Here is a 14,127-nt window from a genome sequence, read left to right as displayed (position 1 = left end):
GTTTAAGAGAACTCGTGTCATATTGGGACAAATTTGATGGTTTTTCTTTTTCTTCAGTAGAGTCCACTTCGTTTCGTTTGTGTATACACTCACTTTACTTGTAGACTCTACCGAAGAGGGGCATATTTGTAAACCCCAAAATTTGTCCCATTTAATTTATTTATCTATTATTATCTTTTTAACCTAATATTTTAAACCCATTTTGTTTTAATTTTTATTTTTCAACTTTAATTTTATTATTATTATTATTATTATTATTTTATTTTTCTCTTTCTTCCCCTTCTATCTCTCATCCCCACGACAACCCCCACTTACATTTTTTTTCTTCTCCCCATTTTTTTTTTCTTCCTATTTTTTTTCCTTTTTTCTTTTTTCTTTCTTCTTTCCTTTTTCCCCACACCCATATCCCTTATGTTTCTCCCTCTTTCTTCCTCTTTCTCTCTCACTCACTCCTCATATCACTGCTGGTAGTGCCACTACCAATGGCCTCATAACGCCGACGACGACCATCTTGCTCCGACCACCCCTTGTTTCTTTTTTTTTCTTTTTCTCTCTTTCTCTCTCTCTTTCCCTCTCTCTCTCTCCCTCATCCCCATGATGGCTGCCCATCTCACCATTGCTACCAGCGACGCCACTACAGTGGTACCAATGTTGGCGACGCCACCGCCGACCGATAGTCTCCTCCACCACCAACAACTATTTCCTATCTCCGGCCATATCTTCCATGTCTCTATCTCTCTCTCTCTCTCTCTCTCTCTCTCTCTCTCTCTCTTTCTCCCTCTCTCTCTCTCTCTATCTATCTATCTATCTATCTATCTATCTATCTCTCTTTTTTCTCCACCCCGACACTCATTCTTTCCACTTTCATTTTGGAGGTAACCCTTTCTTTCTTCCTTTTGATTTCTATAGTGCTTTGTTTGGAGATTTGGGTTTTGTGTTTGTTTGGGCTTTGGATTGTGTTTACGAGCTTTAAGGATGTTGGGCTTACATGGTTGTTGATTTGGGCTGCAGATTTGTGTGATTTGGGCTTACATATTATTGGATTTCCTATTTTGCCTTTGATTTATTCATTTGGGCTTATTTTGGGTTGATTTTTGTTTTCTATTTATTAGTATTGGGTCTTGGCTTGTTGGATTGCTATTTGGTTTGATTTGGGCCTATTATATTAGTTTGATTTGGACTAGTATATTTATTAAATCTTGTATTGGGCTTAACCCCTTTTGCTAACATGGTTGTGGCATTTCTTTTTGTTGTTGCGGAGAGCGGGAAAAAAGGTGTAGTGTTGATTGGGAGCAGTTGGGGCAGGTGAAGATAGGGCATGGGTTGAACTGACTGAGGACCAGAATTTGGATTAGGAAGGAAAAAAAACGAGCATTTTGAGGGGAGGAAGGATGGCTCTAAGGAGACTTTTTCTAATCTTCTTTGTATTTTCTACGATTTTTGTGAGAGGATTGAGAGTTTTTTTTTTTTTTTTGTATTTTTGAGCTTCATTTTGGAAGCTTTTGGAAAGTCATTACTGTTATTAGGACTGCACTTCGAAGGTTACTCTTACATCCTTGTCCTCCAAGTTTTGTTGTATATATTTATTTCACTTTTCTTCTTGTGTACGTGTGGATCTATTACCAGTGTTTAGATTTTTATTGTATATGTATGTTTAATTTGTTATTCATAGATTAATTTTTGTTTCCATTTGTTATACTTATTTAATATGCTCTATTAGCCTTTGTTTTGAGGAATAGTATATTTATTTGTGTTTTATTTTTCTGTTGAGGGAATAATCCAATAATGGGATAATGTTTTTGTTTGAAAAATATTTTATTTTATTTATTTATTTTCTTATTTTTAATGAACGAAAATTCTTTTCAGAATAAATAGTTAATTCTTTTAAAAAATGTTTTGTTCAATAATCTGGTTTTTGAAAATTCTTTTCAGAATAAATAGTTAATTCTTTTAAAAAATGTTTTGTTCAATAATCTGGTTTTTGAAAGACTTCTTTTTATGTTAATAAATATAAAAAACCATTTTCTTAAAATCATATCAGAAACCTTCTTAAAAAAAATTAAAAATAAAAATAAAACTCTTCAAAAATTGAAAAACTGTTTTTTTAGAAAAACATAAGAAAAAAAGAAAGATATTTTAGAATAAAATTGAAAAGCAAAAGAATATATTTTTTATTTAATAAAATTGAATTTCCCTTTTAAATAAATTGAGATTTTTTTTATATTTTTTAAAAATAATTTTTTTTAATCTGATATCACGTTTTTAAAAAAAAATAAATTTGAACTCTTTTTTTCTTTTCCTTTTTTATAATTTATTTAAAATAATTTTTTAGTATGAAATGCGGATAACTTTCTTTTTTAAAAATAAAAATAAATTGTAAAGCTTTTTCTAAATAAATTTGAGAGTTTTTTTTGTAAAGTATATATTTTTTAATTATTTTCTCATTCAAATAGAAGTTGGTTTTTGTCAATAATTTTTTTTTTTTGTAAATATTTGAAAGGAATTCTTTTGTAAATAAAATTGTGAAAAAGGTCTTTATTTTGAAATAAAAAATAAGTTAAATTTTATTTTTAGATAAACTTATATAACAAAAAAAAATCTTTATTTTTTCTTTTCTTAATAAAAGTTAAACAAATTCCCTTATCTAAACTAAAATTTTGAAAAATCATATCTTTTAAATCAAATTTGCAAAAGACTTTATTATTATTATTATTCATAAAAAAAAATGTAAATGGACACTTTTAAATAAAATTGAATTGACATTTTTTTTTATGGTAAAAATCAAGTAAAATTCTTTCATTTTAAATAAAACAGTGAAAATGTAAAATTATTTCTTTGAATCAAATATAAAATTTTGAAGTTCTTTTTTTAAAATTTAAAATTGAATTGAAATACTTTTTGCAAATAAAATTGTAAAATTCATTCATTTTTTTAAAAGCAAGTAAAATAATTTTGTTGTCAAATTGAAATTTTGTAATAAATTTTTTTGATACAATAAGTGTAAATAACTTTTTTGAAAATTGAATTCAAATGAAATTGAGAAAATAAATTTTTTTTTCTTATAAATAAATAAATTGAAATTATTAATTCAAAATCATTTTTAATAAAATCCTTTAACATTTCTTAAAAACTATTTTTTTAATTTCTTGTTTTTAGTTCAATAAATCATCTTGCACATGGGAAATTTTTCAGAGACTCTAATGGTTGGAACAGGGACTTTGTAGGATGGGATATGGTTGTAAACGGAAAACAGCATGAATACACCTGTGAGGAGCCAAGGCACAGGGTGCTGGAGACCACCGCAGTTAGTCGTTTTTGTTCAAGACTGAGGAAAGAAAGAGAAAACCAATAGAAGAAAGGAAATAAAATTGAAGCATAGGAAATACTAAGATATGTCCAACAATAAAATCAAGAATCCTTGTTCCAACCTCAGTACCATCACCAACATGAATCATCTCTATACAACTATGGAATCACATATACCATGACACATCTTCAAGAAAAATGTTCGAAGAAATAAATAAAAGCAAATAGAACTTATTTACACCCCCTTTCGTACACATAACCGCGTATCGGTCCCCTATAACTCTCCTCTCCACAAGCACCCACTCTACCACCATTTTATTTGACCTATTCGGTCTTCCTGTGAAAGTTATTTGTCTATTAAAACAGAAATGTAACTATTTGTTGACACTATGAGACAGGGAAGACAGTTTCAGATGGTACCTATGAATTGGGCAGACTACTACTCCACATTCAGCTGAGCACTGGATGCCTCCATCATCCCATTGCGAATCTGTGAACCAATATCCCTGACATGACCAGGGCCATGAGGTATGAAAACAGTCGTATTCTTTGATGAGTTCCCAAGGTCTTTGATGGTGTCAAAGTATTGGGTGACCATGATGAGATCCATCACCTCCTTAGCTGAGGTACCATCCACCTTGTTGGAGAAGTTCAAGATGTTCTCTCTCAAGCCATCAGTGATTGCCTGCCTCTGCTTGGCTACACCTACCCCACCTAGGTACTTGGCTTCAGCTTCAGCCTCTGCCTTCTTAACTTGGAGGATCTTTTCAGCCTCTCCCTTGTATACATTAGCAAGCTGAAGCCTTTGAGCTGTAAGACAAAAATAATGCTGTGTAGTACAGTTGCAGGTGCGGTCACATGACTCATGCATGCTGCGGAATCAGGGGACCCAACAGAAATATAGAATGTAAAGAATTGGGAAAATATTAAGGATCAATTTCAGTAGAGAAATAAATATAGGTCTTAGGGTAGGGAAAGGAAACATACTTCCATTACAGAATTGATCAAGTTGGAAAGAACCATGACTAATTCAGGAATACTGTAGAAAGGATGCCAAAATTTCATTCTCTTTACTTACACTAAAGATGCTTTATTTACACTAGCATTCTTTCAAATTAGCTCATGATTGAGAGGAGATATATAAAGAAAACAGGCCAAAATGTCACTCTTGTTACATATATTACAGATTGTTTACTTACATTAGCATTCTTTTAAATTAGCTCTCACAAACTGTATACTTACATTTCAGATACAAGGAGCTATATTCTGTAGATTTCTTTCAAATTTGCTCTAAAACTGGATACCAACATTAAGCTTTTAATCCAGCACTTAACACCCTTCTTATTCTACTAAAACATAATTTGTTTCATCCTTATTAAGAAGTGGAAGAGTTTATAGTTTATATCTGGATATTGAAAATCCATTCTACCTACATTGGAAGTTTGAATGAGAAAATTTGTCCAGTTGCAATAAGAACAAGAAAAAAACAGTAGAAGGTCAAAACCTGCATTTATCTCATTCATTGCCTTGCGTACAGAAGCATCAGGTATAATATCAACCATCAGTATGTGCTCTATGTTATATCCGTAAGCTCCCATCACCTGATCCATGTTTTCAACATATAATAGATATTTTAGAAAAATAAAGTTGCTTTTAGTGCACAAAATTTTGTTCAGTTATGCAATGGCAGAAGATAGAAAGAAGATTCTCCAGCATCTTAAATAAGGTGACAAAAAAGTGTGACGGTGATACCACCAGATGATAAGTTGATGACTAATACCCTAAAGTCAACTGCAACTAATTCAAATAATCCAATAAAATGCATACAGAAGTTAAACAAAGAACAGTAATTTAAGAATCATTGAGGGGAAACTAAAAGTTACAATGAAATGGATAGGATCATGGATTCACAGCTATCTCCTCCATTTCAAAATGTGAAGATAATACACTTCAAAATTCCAGGAAAAAAAAAAGTTTCTCCTATTTTATTTCCTCATGCTCCCATAAGGCAAGGCATAAAAGTTTTTAAACAAAATCATTCAAGCTAAGATCTTGTTTCCATTTTAATAGAAAAAGGGAGAGGCAACAGCACAATAAGAACCCAATAAAGCAGGGAAAGTATATGAATCACTGAAAATAAAGAGAACATAAAAGCATTAGTATAGCTGGTAATGGAAATGGAAATGAGGAAACATTAAAACATAGAAATCATAATCTAGCAAGCTTTTGAAAGACTAATTAACTTCAAAAAAATTCTGTGATGAGGACTAGAAGAGCTCTGAAGCAGGATGCCACATGAATAGATTACCCACTAAAACCTTTTTCTCCAGTTCCGGACTTGCTGTAAGTCATCCTTGAACTAGTTTTCTAAGATTAAAAAGGAAACTATAACACAGAAGCAAATAAATTAGAAAGCAAGTTGAGCTTAGAAAGATGTATTGATTCCATAAGATTTCTAGTTAAATATTGTCTCACATTCTAAATGCCAGAGAAACTCCAAAAGGAAAAATTTTTTGGACCAATTAGTTGGTGGAAGGTGGTGTAGTTCCCTAAATGTGTCAATGGCTGGCTATTAGTTCTAATTGTTGAGAGAAAAATATAGTTGAGAGGGAGTTTTTAAAAAAGGAAAAACAAGAAAAAACTATAAACTTGTATCAAGTACAGGCAATTGAATGAACCAAAATATAGGTCAATTTAATATGCATCTTTCCATAAAACTTGGCATATCACTATTAACCATTCAATCATCTGTAACAGCATCAAATTACCTTCTCAAGCTCCTCCAAGACGGTTTGAGCAACATCACCCTTTTGTTCAAACAGCTCATCCAAAGTCATTCTTGGAACATGAGCTCGAACCACTTGCAACACACAACAAAATGCATCATCAGAATAGCATCAAGAATCAAGGGTGAAAGAAACCAAAAAACCAGAAAATTTACTGCATAATATGGCTAAAAATTTCCAGATAACCATGCAAAAGTTACCATCAAACACAAAAGCCTGAATCTGCTCTTTGGGGTTCTGTAACTCATAAAAGGCATCATCCGCATTTTCTTTAATCACACGATATTGGATTGAGCAAAGCATTTGAACAAATACATTGTCCTGCAGAACATAAAATCATTATACCTGTTCTTTTGAAAGGCAATCTAATGCTTTACAAGACAACTAATATTTTGAACTATATAAATATGCACAAGAATCTTTACTAGCCTGACAAGGCTTTCCTTCTCATCACATACATTTATAATGGAACAGCTTATTGAAGAAGTATACCTGCCAAGCATCTGAACATAGCATAGAGTACGATAGCACATAACTGCTATAATTACAAGCCTTGGTATTGCATTTCAACAATTTTGTCTTCAATCACTGACAAAAGAATGCAGTAAAGCATTCATGTGGGGTGATTGGGTGCCTTAAGAATTTAAAACTAATTGAAAACCAGTCAAAGGTTAAGAAGAATGAAATTCGATTTTGAACTTCACTTCCATTTCTTCATTAATGGCCATTATCTTAAAGTTCCTTACTTTCCTTCATTTGGTTTTATGCAAAGTGTCAACCTAATGCAACTTGGCTTGGATATGGCAATGCAAAAAGATATAGAACAAGGAGTCATATGTTTTTATTTGTCCCTTCTAGGACTCGAATCTAGAACCTCCCACATCTCCACCTTAAGCCCTTGCCACCTGAGACAAGCCTCAAAGGCTAGCGCTAGGAGCGATATGATTACGAAGTTCTAGTTTAAGTTGCTAAGCTCAAAAAAGAAAAAAAAAAAAAATTATGGGTTGAAGCAATAGGCAAGGACATCATATACCATGACTAAGAGTAAGACATGGACCTCAATGAGAAAGAACGGTGAGCAAATCATCACAGGACTATCCTGTTTAAAATAAATAAATAAAAAGATCATATAAATAGGCCCACAATGGCAAAGAGGATTAATTTTTATGTTTTTTTTTCATTTTTTATTTTATTTATTTTTGAGATTTTTCAGCCTGAAGGAACATCTATTAGTTTCAATTGAGTACCTAGCACCATTACAGAATTTTTGTTATATGTGGATCACTGGTTGCACTAGAGACAATTTATTGACTCTTTTCTTTTTAATTATTATTATAAAAAAAGACAACAACTTACCATGCTCTTTCTATATGTATTGTTTACATGTGGAAAATAACATGCAAATGGAACCAAAGAAATTACTATCACTAAGGAAGCAACAAGGCAAAGGAAGAAGAGAATGGTAAAATGTCAAAAGGTTATACTTCTGCAATTGAATCACCACATTCTACTTGGTTCCTTGAATCTAGGTATCAGATTCATTTTAGAATTATTTGGTGTTGGGGAGGAATGAGGTGTACCTAGTTGTTGCTTGGATTAGTTGCTAAATGATAAGATTTTTTAAATATCCATATCTTGGACAAGACAGCTTCTTGAACTGTTGCAGGAAGCCTATTCAAGACTCCTGCAAGTGCTAAGATACAATTGATTGTCTCATATAACATGCTTAAAGCTACAGGCTGGAAATTGAAGGAGACATGCTTTTCAATTCTTTTAGTCCATCAGCATCTCAATTGTGAGATTGTTCAAAATTCATCCACATAATCACCTAATCAGTATCTCAACTGTGAGATTGTCGGACTTAAAAGTTCATTCCTTAACAATCTTGTTATGTGGATTCAGGTGTGCATAAATATAAGTACTTTGTCCATAATTGATTGTGTAGATTGGATGGGTTCTTGTTGAGGGAGGGAGTATTTTTTTTGTTTTCCCTCTTTTTTGTTTTGCTCTTTTCAATCATCATAGTATACGTTGTACTCTTGTGCACTTTTAATACATTCTCTTATAAAAAAAATGATCACCTAATTAAAATAATCGTCCATGTTTGTTTGTATTCTTGCTTTCTTCTCATCTACAACCACGGTGAATTTTTAGGAATATGTAATCAAAATAAAGTTGATTACTGCTCCCAAACAGATCATGATGCCTACACCCATTGCCTATGATTGAAGATTTAAAAATTATGATTTCAAAAGTGAGAGGCTTGCCCCATAGTTTGTATCATGGCATCTACCTATAACAGGTCTAGCAATGATTATGTCACCCAGTCCACATTCTGCATAAGTAAAAATAGGATCAATTCATGACTGTGATGATGTGGCATAACACTAGCAGCAAGTACATATCTCAACAACAATGCTGCACAACAAAGAATAGATTTCCATAACAAAAGCTTAATAATCCCCTTGGGCACCGCACTATTATCTAGACCAACAGAAAGTACTTTAAAGCATCTCCATATTCTCAATTGTCCATTCATACATGGCGCAGCTGAAGAGATGTTCTCTTCTCAAATAAAGCATTCGCATCCACTGTTAAACTCCAAAGTACATATCCTGCGAGAGCAAATTGTATCCCTCCTTTTCAGGTTCAAACAAAAATTTCTTTCATTCAATTCAACCAACTTCAACCTGTACATTGCATCCAAACCTGAATTCAGCCAAAACCATACCGATCTACTCCCAGAATCTTGAACCCTACAAATCTAATTTTCAAAGTTTTTAGCTTTAAACATATTTATGCTTTTCAAACTAAAAGTTTATTGCTACTAAGATAAGTCATCGAATGCTATTCTTCCTTACAATTGAAATAAGAAATGGAAAGTTTTGATCCAAAGTGAATAAAATTACAAAGTACAATGCAATAGGTTGCATCAAATTCAGGATCCTAATCGACAAACATATTCAACATGTTAATTACTCATCGATGATGCAATCGCAATACGTAACACCAATTAACCAGTCAATTCTGGAGAGAAGCGTATAGATGCAAAAGTCCATGTTTGGTTTCCGTGAAAATGCAAAAAAAAAAAGGGGGGAAGAAACCAAAACTCTGAGGCTAAGGCTTCCTAATTCCGCTTAGCAAAGCCAATATTTTGATATTTCAATTTTAAAAACACCAAAAAGAAAAAAAAAGCATAAAGCATAATATTCCAAACCCATTTTCATTCATTTTCTCGAGAATCAAACAGCACCCCCAGCCCCCAAAAAGAAGAGAAAAAACAAATACCTTGGTCTTGGTTTCGATGCGGACATCGAGAGAACTGATCCGGGTGGACAAAAGGCCGGCGAGACACTCACCGGCTAAAGGATTGAAGAAGTGGAAGCCAGGCTGAGCCAATTTGTCGAAGCGACCCCATCTCTCCACCACCCCTATGCTGGCTTGGTCTACACACGCCATACAACACAGGTTCCCCATTCTCTCTCTTAGGGTTTCTTTTTCTCTCTCTAGGATTCCGCCTTTGTTCCCTTGTCGAAGGAAGATTACAGAGGCAGAAAGACAAGTGGCTAAGATTGGAAAGTTCTTTGCAGCTGCAATGAAATATCTGAATTATTACTTAAATACTTTATGGTCCGATAAGTATCCCATTGTATACCCATAAATATCTTATGAAAGTGCTTGGTATTAGTTTTCAAAAACAGTTTCGTAACTGTTTTTTAAAACAGTTTTTGAGTATTTTTAAAATTATTATTTAATTTTTATAAAATAAAAATATGTTTAGGAATCTAAAATGTTTTAAACTGTTTTTAATAATTTTAAATATACTTTAAAAATAATTTTTATATTTAATATTTTATTTTAAATTATTTTATTTATTTATATAATTATTTTTTAAAACAATTCTCAGAAAACAATTGAAAAATACAAAACAACTAAAATAGAAAATAAAAAATAGCTTTTAGTTGTTCAACATATTTTCTATACTTTTTTGTTCCAAAAAATAAAAAAGTGTTTTCAAAGTCAGTTCCAAACATGCCCTCTTTTTCCTTTTTTAGATACATAACATAAAATAAAAAAATAAAAAAATTGTCAACAAAGGAAAATGAATTGTGTAAACATATTATTATGTTATATTTTATTTCAAGAAAAAAAATCATATTAAAAAGTGATTTTTCTAAATTTGATTTATCATGAAAAACATTAAAAAAAAAATCAAATATAATTAAGATTATTTATAAATTCCTTTTTTTAGGTATATGACATAAAAAAAACAAAAAAAATTAAATAAAAAAAAAAACTCTAGAGCATTCTCAACTATATTTTGTTTAAGAAAAAGAAAAAACTCATATTTAAAAATGGTTTTTTCTATATTTGATTTATTATAAAAATATCAAATATAATTAAAATTAGTTGTAAATTCTTTTTTAATATATGGCTTAAACAAATTTTCGTCAATAAAGGAAAATGAATTGTTATGAAAGGAGGCATTGTCAACTATATTTTATTTTAGAAAAGAATAATTTTTTCTATATTTGATTTATCATGAAAAACATAAAAAAAAATTAAATATAATTAAAATTAGTTATAAATTCTTTTTTTTAGATATACAACATAAAAAAATTGAAAAAAATAAATAAATACAACTAAAATGAGTTATAAATTTATATTTTAAAAAATGTTTAATTTTTATAAAGAAAATAAAAATAAGTGAAAATGAATTTAAAAAAAATTTAAATCAAATTTTTTTCTTTATTTTCTTTTCCTTACATATCTTAAGATTATGCCCTTTTCCATTTTTTTCCCATAGCTAATTTTCTTGAATCAAATGAGAATTAATGTATTAAATTCATTAATAAGTTCAATAATTTTTAAAATAATTTAAGACTAAAAAATTTGAGCAATTAATATAAGAATTTCTTTGATCAAAACTTGTCCAAAGTGATGATGTCACTTTTTTTTTCTTTAAACAATGGTATTCTTTGAATTTTTAATACATTGATTCTTTAATGATTTTAATAGTATTTAAAAATAATTTAAAATTCATAAATTATATCACTTATTACGAGAATTTAGACCAAATCAATGTAAAATATTGCAATAGTAATTAAGGAGTAAATGTATGTATAATAAAGAAAGTTGGGTTTATTTGCATATTTAAAAAAACAAATTGCATTTATTTTTACTATTTTAAAATAAAATATTATTAATATAATTTATAGATTTATTAAAATATTACTGTCTATTTTTATAATTTTTAGTATAACAGTAGCATCTTTTGAAAAAATAATTTGGATTTTTTTATTATGTATGAAATTTATCCATTTATTTGATATTTTTTCTTTATAACTTAATATTTAAAAAATCGTGTAAAATTTTAAAATATCATAATTCATCATTAAATTTTTATTTAAAAAATTACAGAAAATTTATAAAAAAAAAAAAAAAAGTTGGGTGCATTTAGCAAGGATGAGTTTATAAAGCAGGAAAGGTAAATAATTAATTAATAAATAAATAAATAAAAACAAGAAGATGGGTATATTTTACAAGACTAGTGAGTTGCAAAGTAGAAAGTTAAAGAAAAAATGAGGAAGAAGAAAGAAGAAGAAAAGCAAGAATTGTGTATTACATTTAACAACATGAGTTCACAAAATAAATTTTTTCAATGTATTACTATTTGTGATAACTTGAGAGATGATTATTTATTTTAGATCTTTGGCTCGAATTGTAGCAAAATTGGGCTATCAAATTGTTAAGCAAATCACGCATACACAAACGAAAAATAAAAAAGAATACAAAATTTTTAGTGTGATTCGATAATCAATGTGATTCATATATCCAAGGAGTGTACTAACACTCAACAATTCCCTAATAAAAATGAATAAGAAGAATTATAATATTAAAATCTCTCGAAAAAAACATTTCAATTGCAGTCGAATGAGTTCAACCCCTCATAAACTGATCAAGTAGTTCAACTTTTGACATCTCAAGCATAACATAATAAAACTAATTTAGGTTTCACAATCCAACACAAACATGGGTAGGTCTCCAACTTAGATAGCATAAATTTTCCCAAGTATTTTCTTAGGCCTCGAGGGCCTTAATGGCATCCATAACAAAAATAAAATTTAAGATGTGTCTTATTGTTTGCATAGTAAATAAAAATAATAATGATTTTTTTTTTTTTTTTGGTGTTAGCCATAAAAATCAATACAAAATAAATATAATGAAATTTATTTAAAATTTTATATATTTTTTAAATACCTAACAAATGTGATAAAATCAATTTTAATTAAGTGAATACATATAATATAAATTTCTTTTTCATCTATTGAGTTTGATAAAACTTTAGTATTTGTTTGTATGTATTTTTCATTTTTCATTTTTAAAAATAGAATATAGTAGTAAATTCTATAAAATAAAATAAAATATATATTAATTTTTATGTAAAATGTCTGGAATTATCATATATCTTTAAAAAAATTTTGAATTTGATATGATAAAAAAAAAAAAAATTATCCTCTCAAATTTTTTAAATAGTTTTAAAAAGTTGTTATGTTTTTTAAGATATGTCTCAAAGAGTTAACAAGAAGAAGCACTTCAAGAGAATCCTTGCAATGACCTTTAAAAGTAATATCTTGGGCATCAATCTAAAGAGAGTTGGGTAGCTTTCCCTTTAAACTCGAAATTATTAAGTAGTGGCTTGGGCCTTCTACTTTATCTTCCAATGGTACGTGAAAAACTAATTCCTAACCCAATGGGAAAAGCAAGCAGTCTCCTTGAACCTTAAATATTTGATGAGTTTGAATTAAATTATACTTTAAATTGTTGTAACTTACGCATTGTGTTGATATTAAGGTATGGACGATTAATATAATATATTTAGCATTATTATTTTTAGGTAACAAGCTTCTTTTGTCAAATATTCATTTAAATAAATAGAACAAAAGATATTTGAGATTTAAAGGAAAAAATAATTATTTTAGTTTATTATTATAAGTTATTTTAATTTTAAATTATAATATTAAGTTATTTTATTAAATATATTTAATGTAACTAAAAACTTAAATTAAATTATTAAATTAATTTAATAATTAAACACATAAGCATATTTTCTCACTTTTGGAATATTAAAAATAAAATATAAATGAAAAATTAAGTATCATATAAACCATACAAAATCCTTACTCGTAACAACTCGTGAAAAGCATGTATCCAAAATGTAATTTCATTGAATATATTTGACAAAAATAAAAATAAAAATGGAATAGATTTCTCACCACAACCCAATGGACGCTCACTTTTGAAGTATTATGCTCTTCCACCATTTTGTAAATTTGAAAGTCTCTAGTATGTTATTTTAAATTTATTTTACTTATTTTAATTTTTTGGTATAAGAAATAAATAATTTAAAAATATATCATTTTAAACTAAATTTTATATATTTTTTAATTAATTTAAATTTTATTTTTCTTAATATTTTTTTTTTCTTTCCTTAATATTTTTCAGGAACAAACATAATTTTCTAAAACTAATCATTCTCTTATCAATACAAATTTCTATTTTTATAGGAGTCCAAACTTAAGAAAAAAAAACAGTCAAATTAAAGAGAAAAAAAAATCAAAAACTTGAATAATAAATTTAAATTTAATAAAATTAGTATTTATTTTTCTTTAATTTTGGAATAAAATTTTTAGGAATACATAAGCTTTTAAATAATTTTAATTATATTTTAATTTATTTTTGTATTTTGTTTATAGGCAAATTAAAGGACAAAATTTTAGATTCCTTTCGTTTATAGGAAAGTTACGTGATTAGTCATTTTTTGTGGATATATCATACAAGTTTAGAAACACAATCTAAATAGGATTCTAGAAAATAAAAACTTCTCCCCCAAAAGGTTTCCAAATCCAAATACAACTCAACCATATATATGTATAAATAGTGTAGAAAAGGCAACCAAAAGGAGAAGGAGAAGAATAGTGAGTTCAAGCAATACCCAAAAGGAGAAGAAGAAGAAAGAAGAAAAAGAAGAAAC

The 14,127-nt window shown here is 28.9% G+C and overlaps 1 protein-coding gene across 3 annotated transcripts; it reads right to left on the bottom strand.

Moving 5' to 3' along the window:
* Positions 1-3,179: 3,179 nt before the first annotated feature.
* On the bottom strand, positions 3,180-9,792 carry LOC100260043 (hypersensitive-induced response protein 4). 3 transcript variants are annotated; one of them, XM_059733619.1, is made up of 6 exons: positions 9,381-9,711; positions 6,293-6,413; positions 6,075-6,166; positions 4,811-4,907; positions 3,727-4,116; positions 3,180-3,325 (listed from the first exon to the last, which is right to left on the bottom strand). In XM_059733619.1, exons 1-5 carry the CDS (start codon positions 9,567-9,569, stop codon positions 3,746-3,748), a joined length of 870 nt encoding a protein of 289 aa, XP_059589602.1. In that variant the 5' UTR covers positions 9,570-9,711; the 3' UTR covers positions 3,180-3,325; positions 3,727-3,745. The 3 variants fall into 3 exon arrangements, with proteins under 3 accessions (XP_059589602.1, XP_010662382.1, XP_002266655.1); XM_010664080.3 differs by lacking the exon at positions 3,180-3,325 and adding an exon at positions 3,350-3,643 and having other exon boundaries at positions 9,381-9,724; XM_002266619.4 differs by lacking the exon at positions 3,180-3,325 and having other exon boundaries at positions 3,350-4,116; positions 9,381-9,792.
* Between the last annotated feature and the right edge of the window lie 4,335 nt (positions 9,793-14,127).

This window comes from Vitis vinifera, chromosome 16, assembly GCF_030704535.1.
Source record: "Vitis vinifera cultivar Pinot Noir 40024 chromosome 16, ASM3070453v1".
NCBI lineage: Eukaryota > Viridiplantae > Streptophyta > Magnoliopsida > Vitales > Vitaceae > Vitis > Vitis vinifera.
Note: the sequence above shows the minus strand (reverse complement) of the source record. Positions and strands in the feature narration are given on the sequence as shown.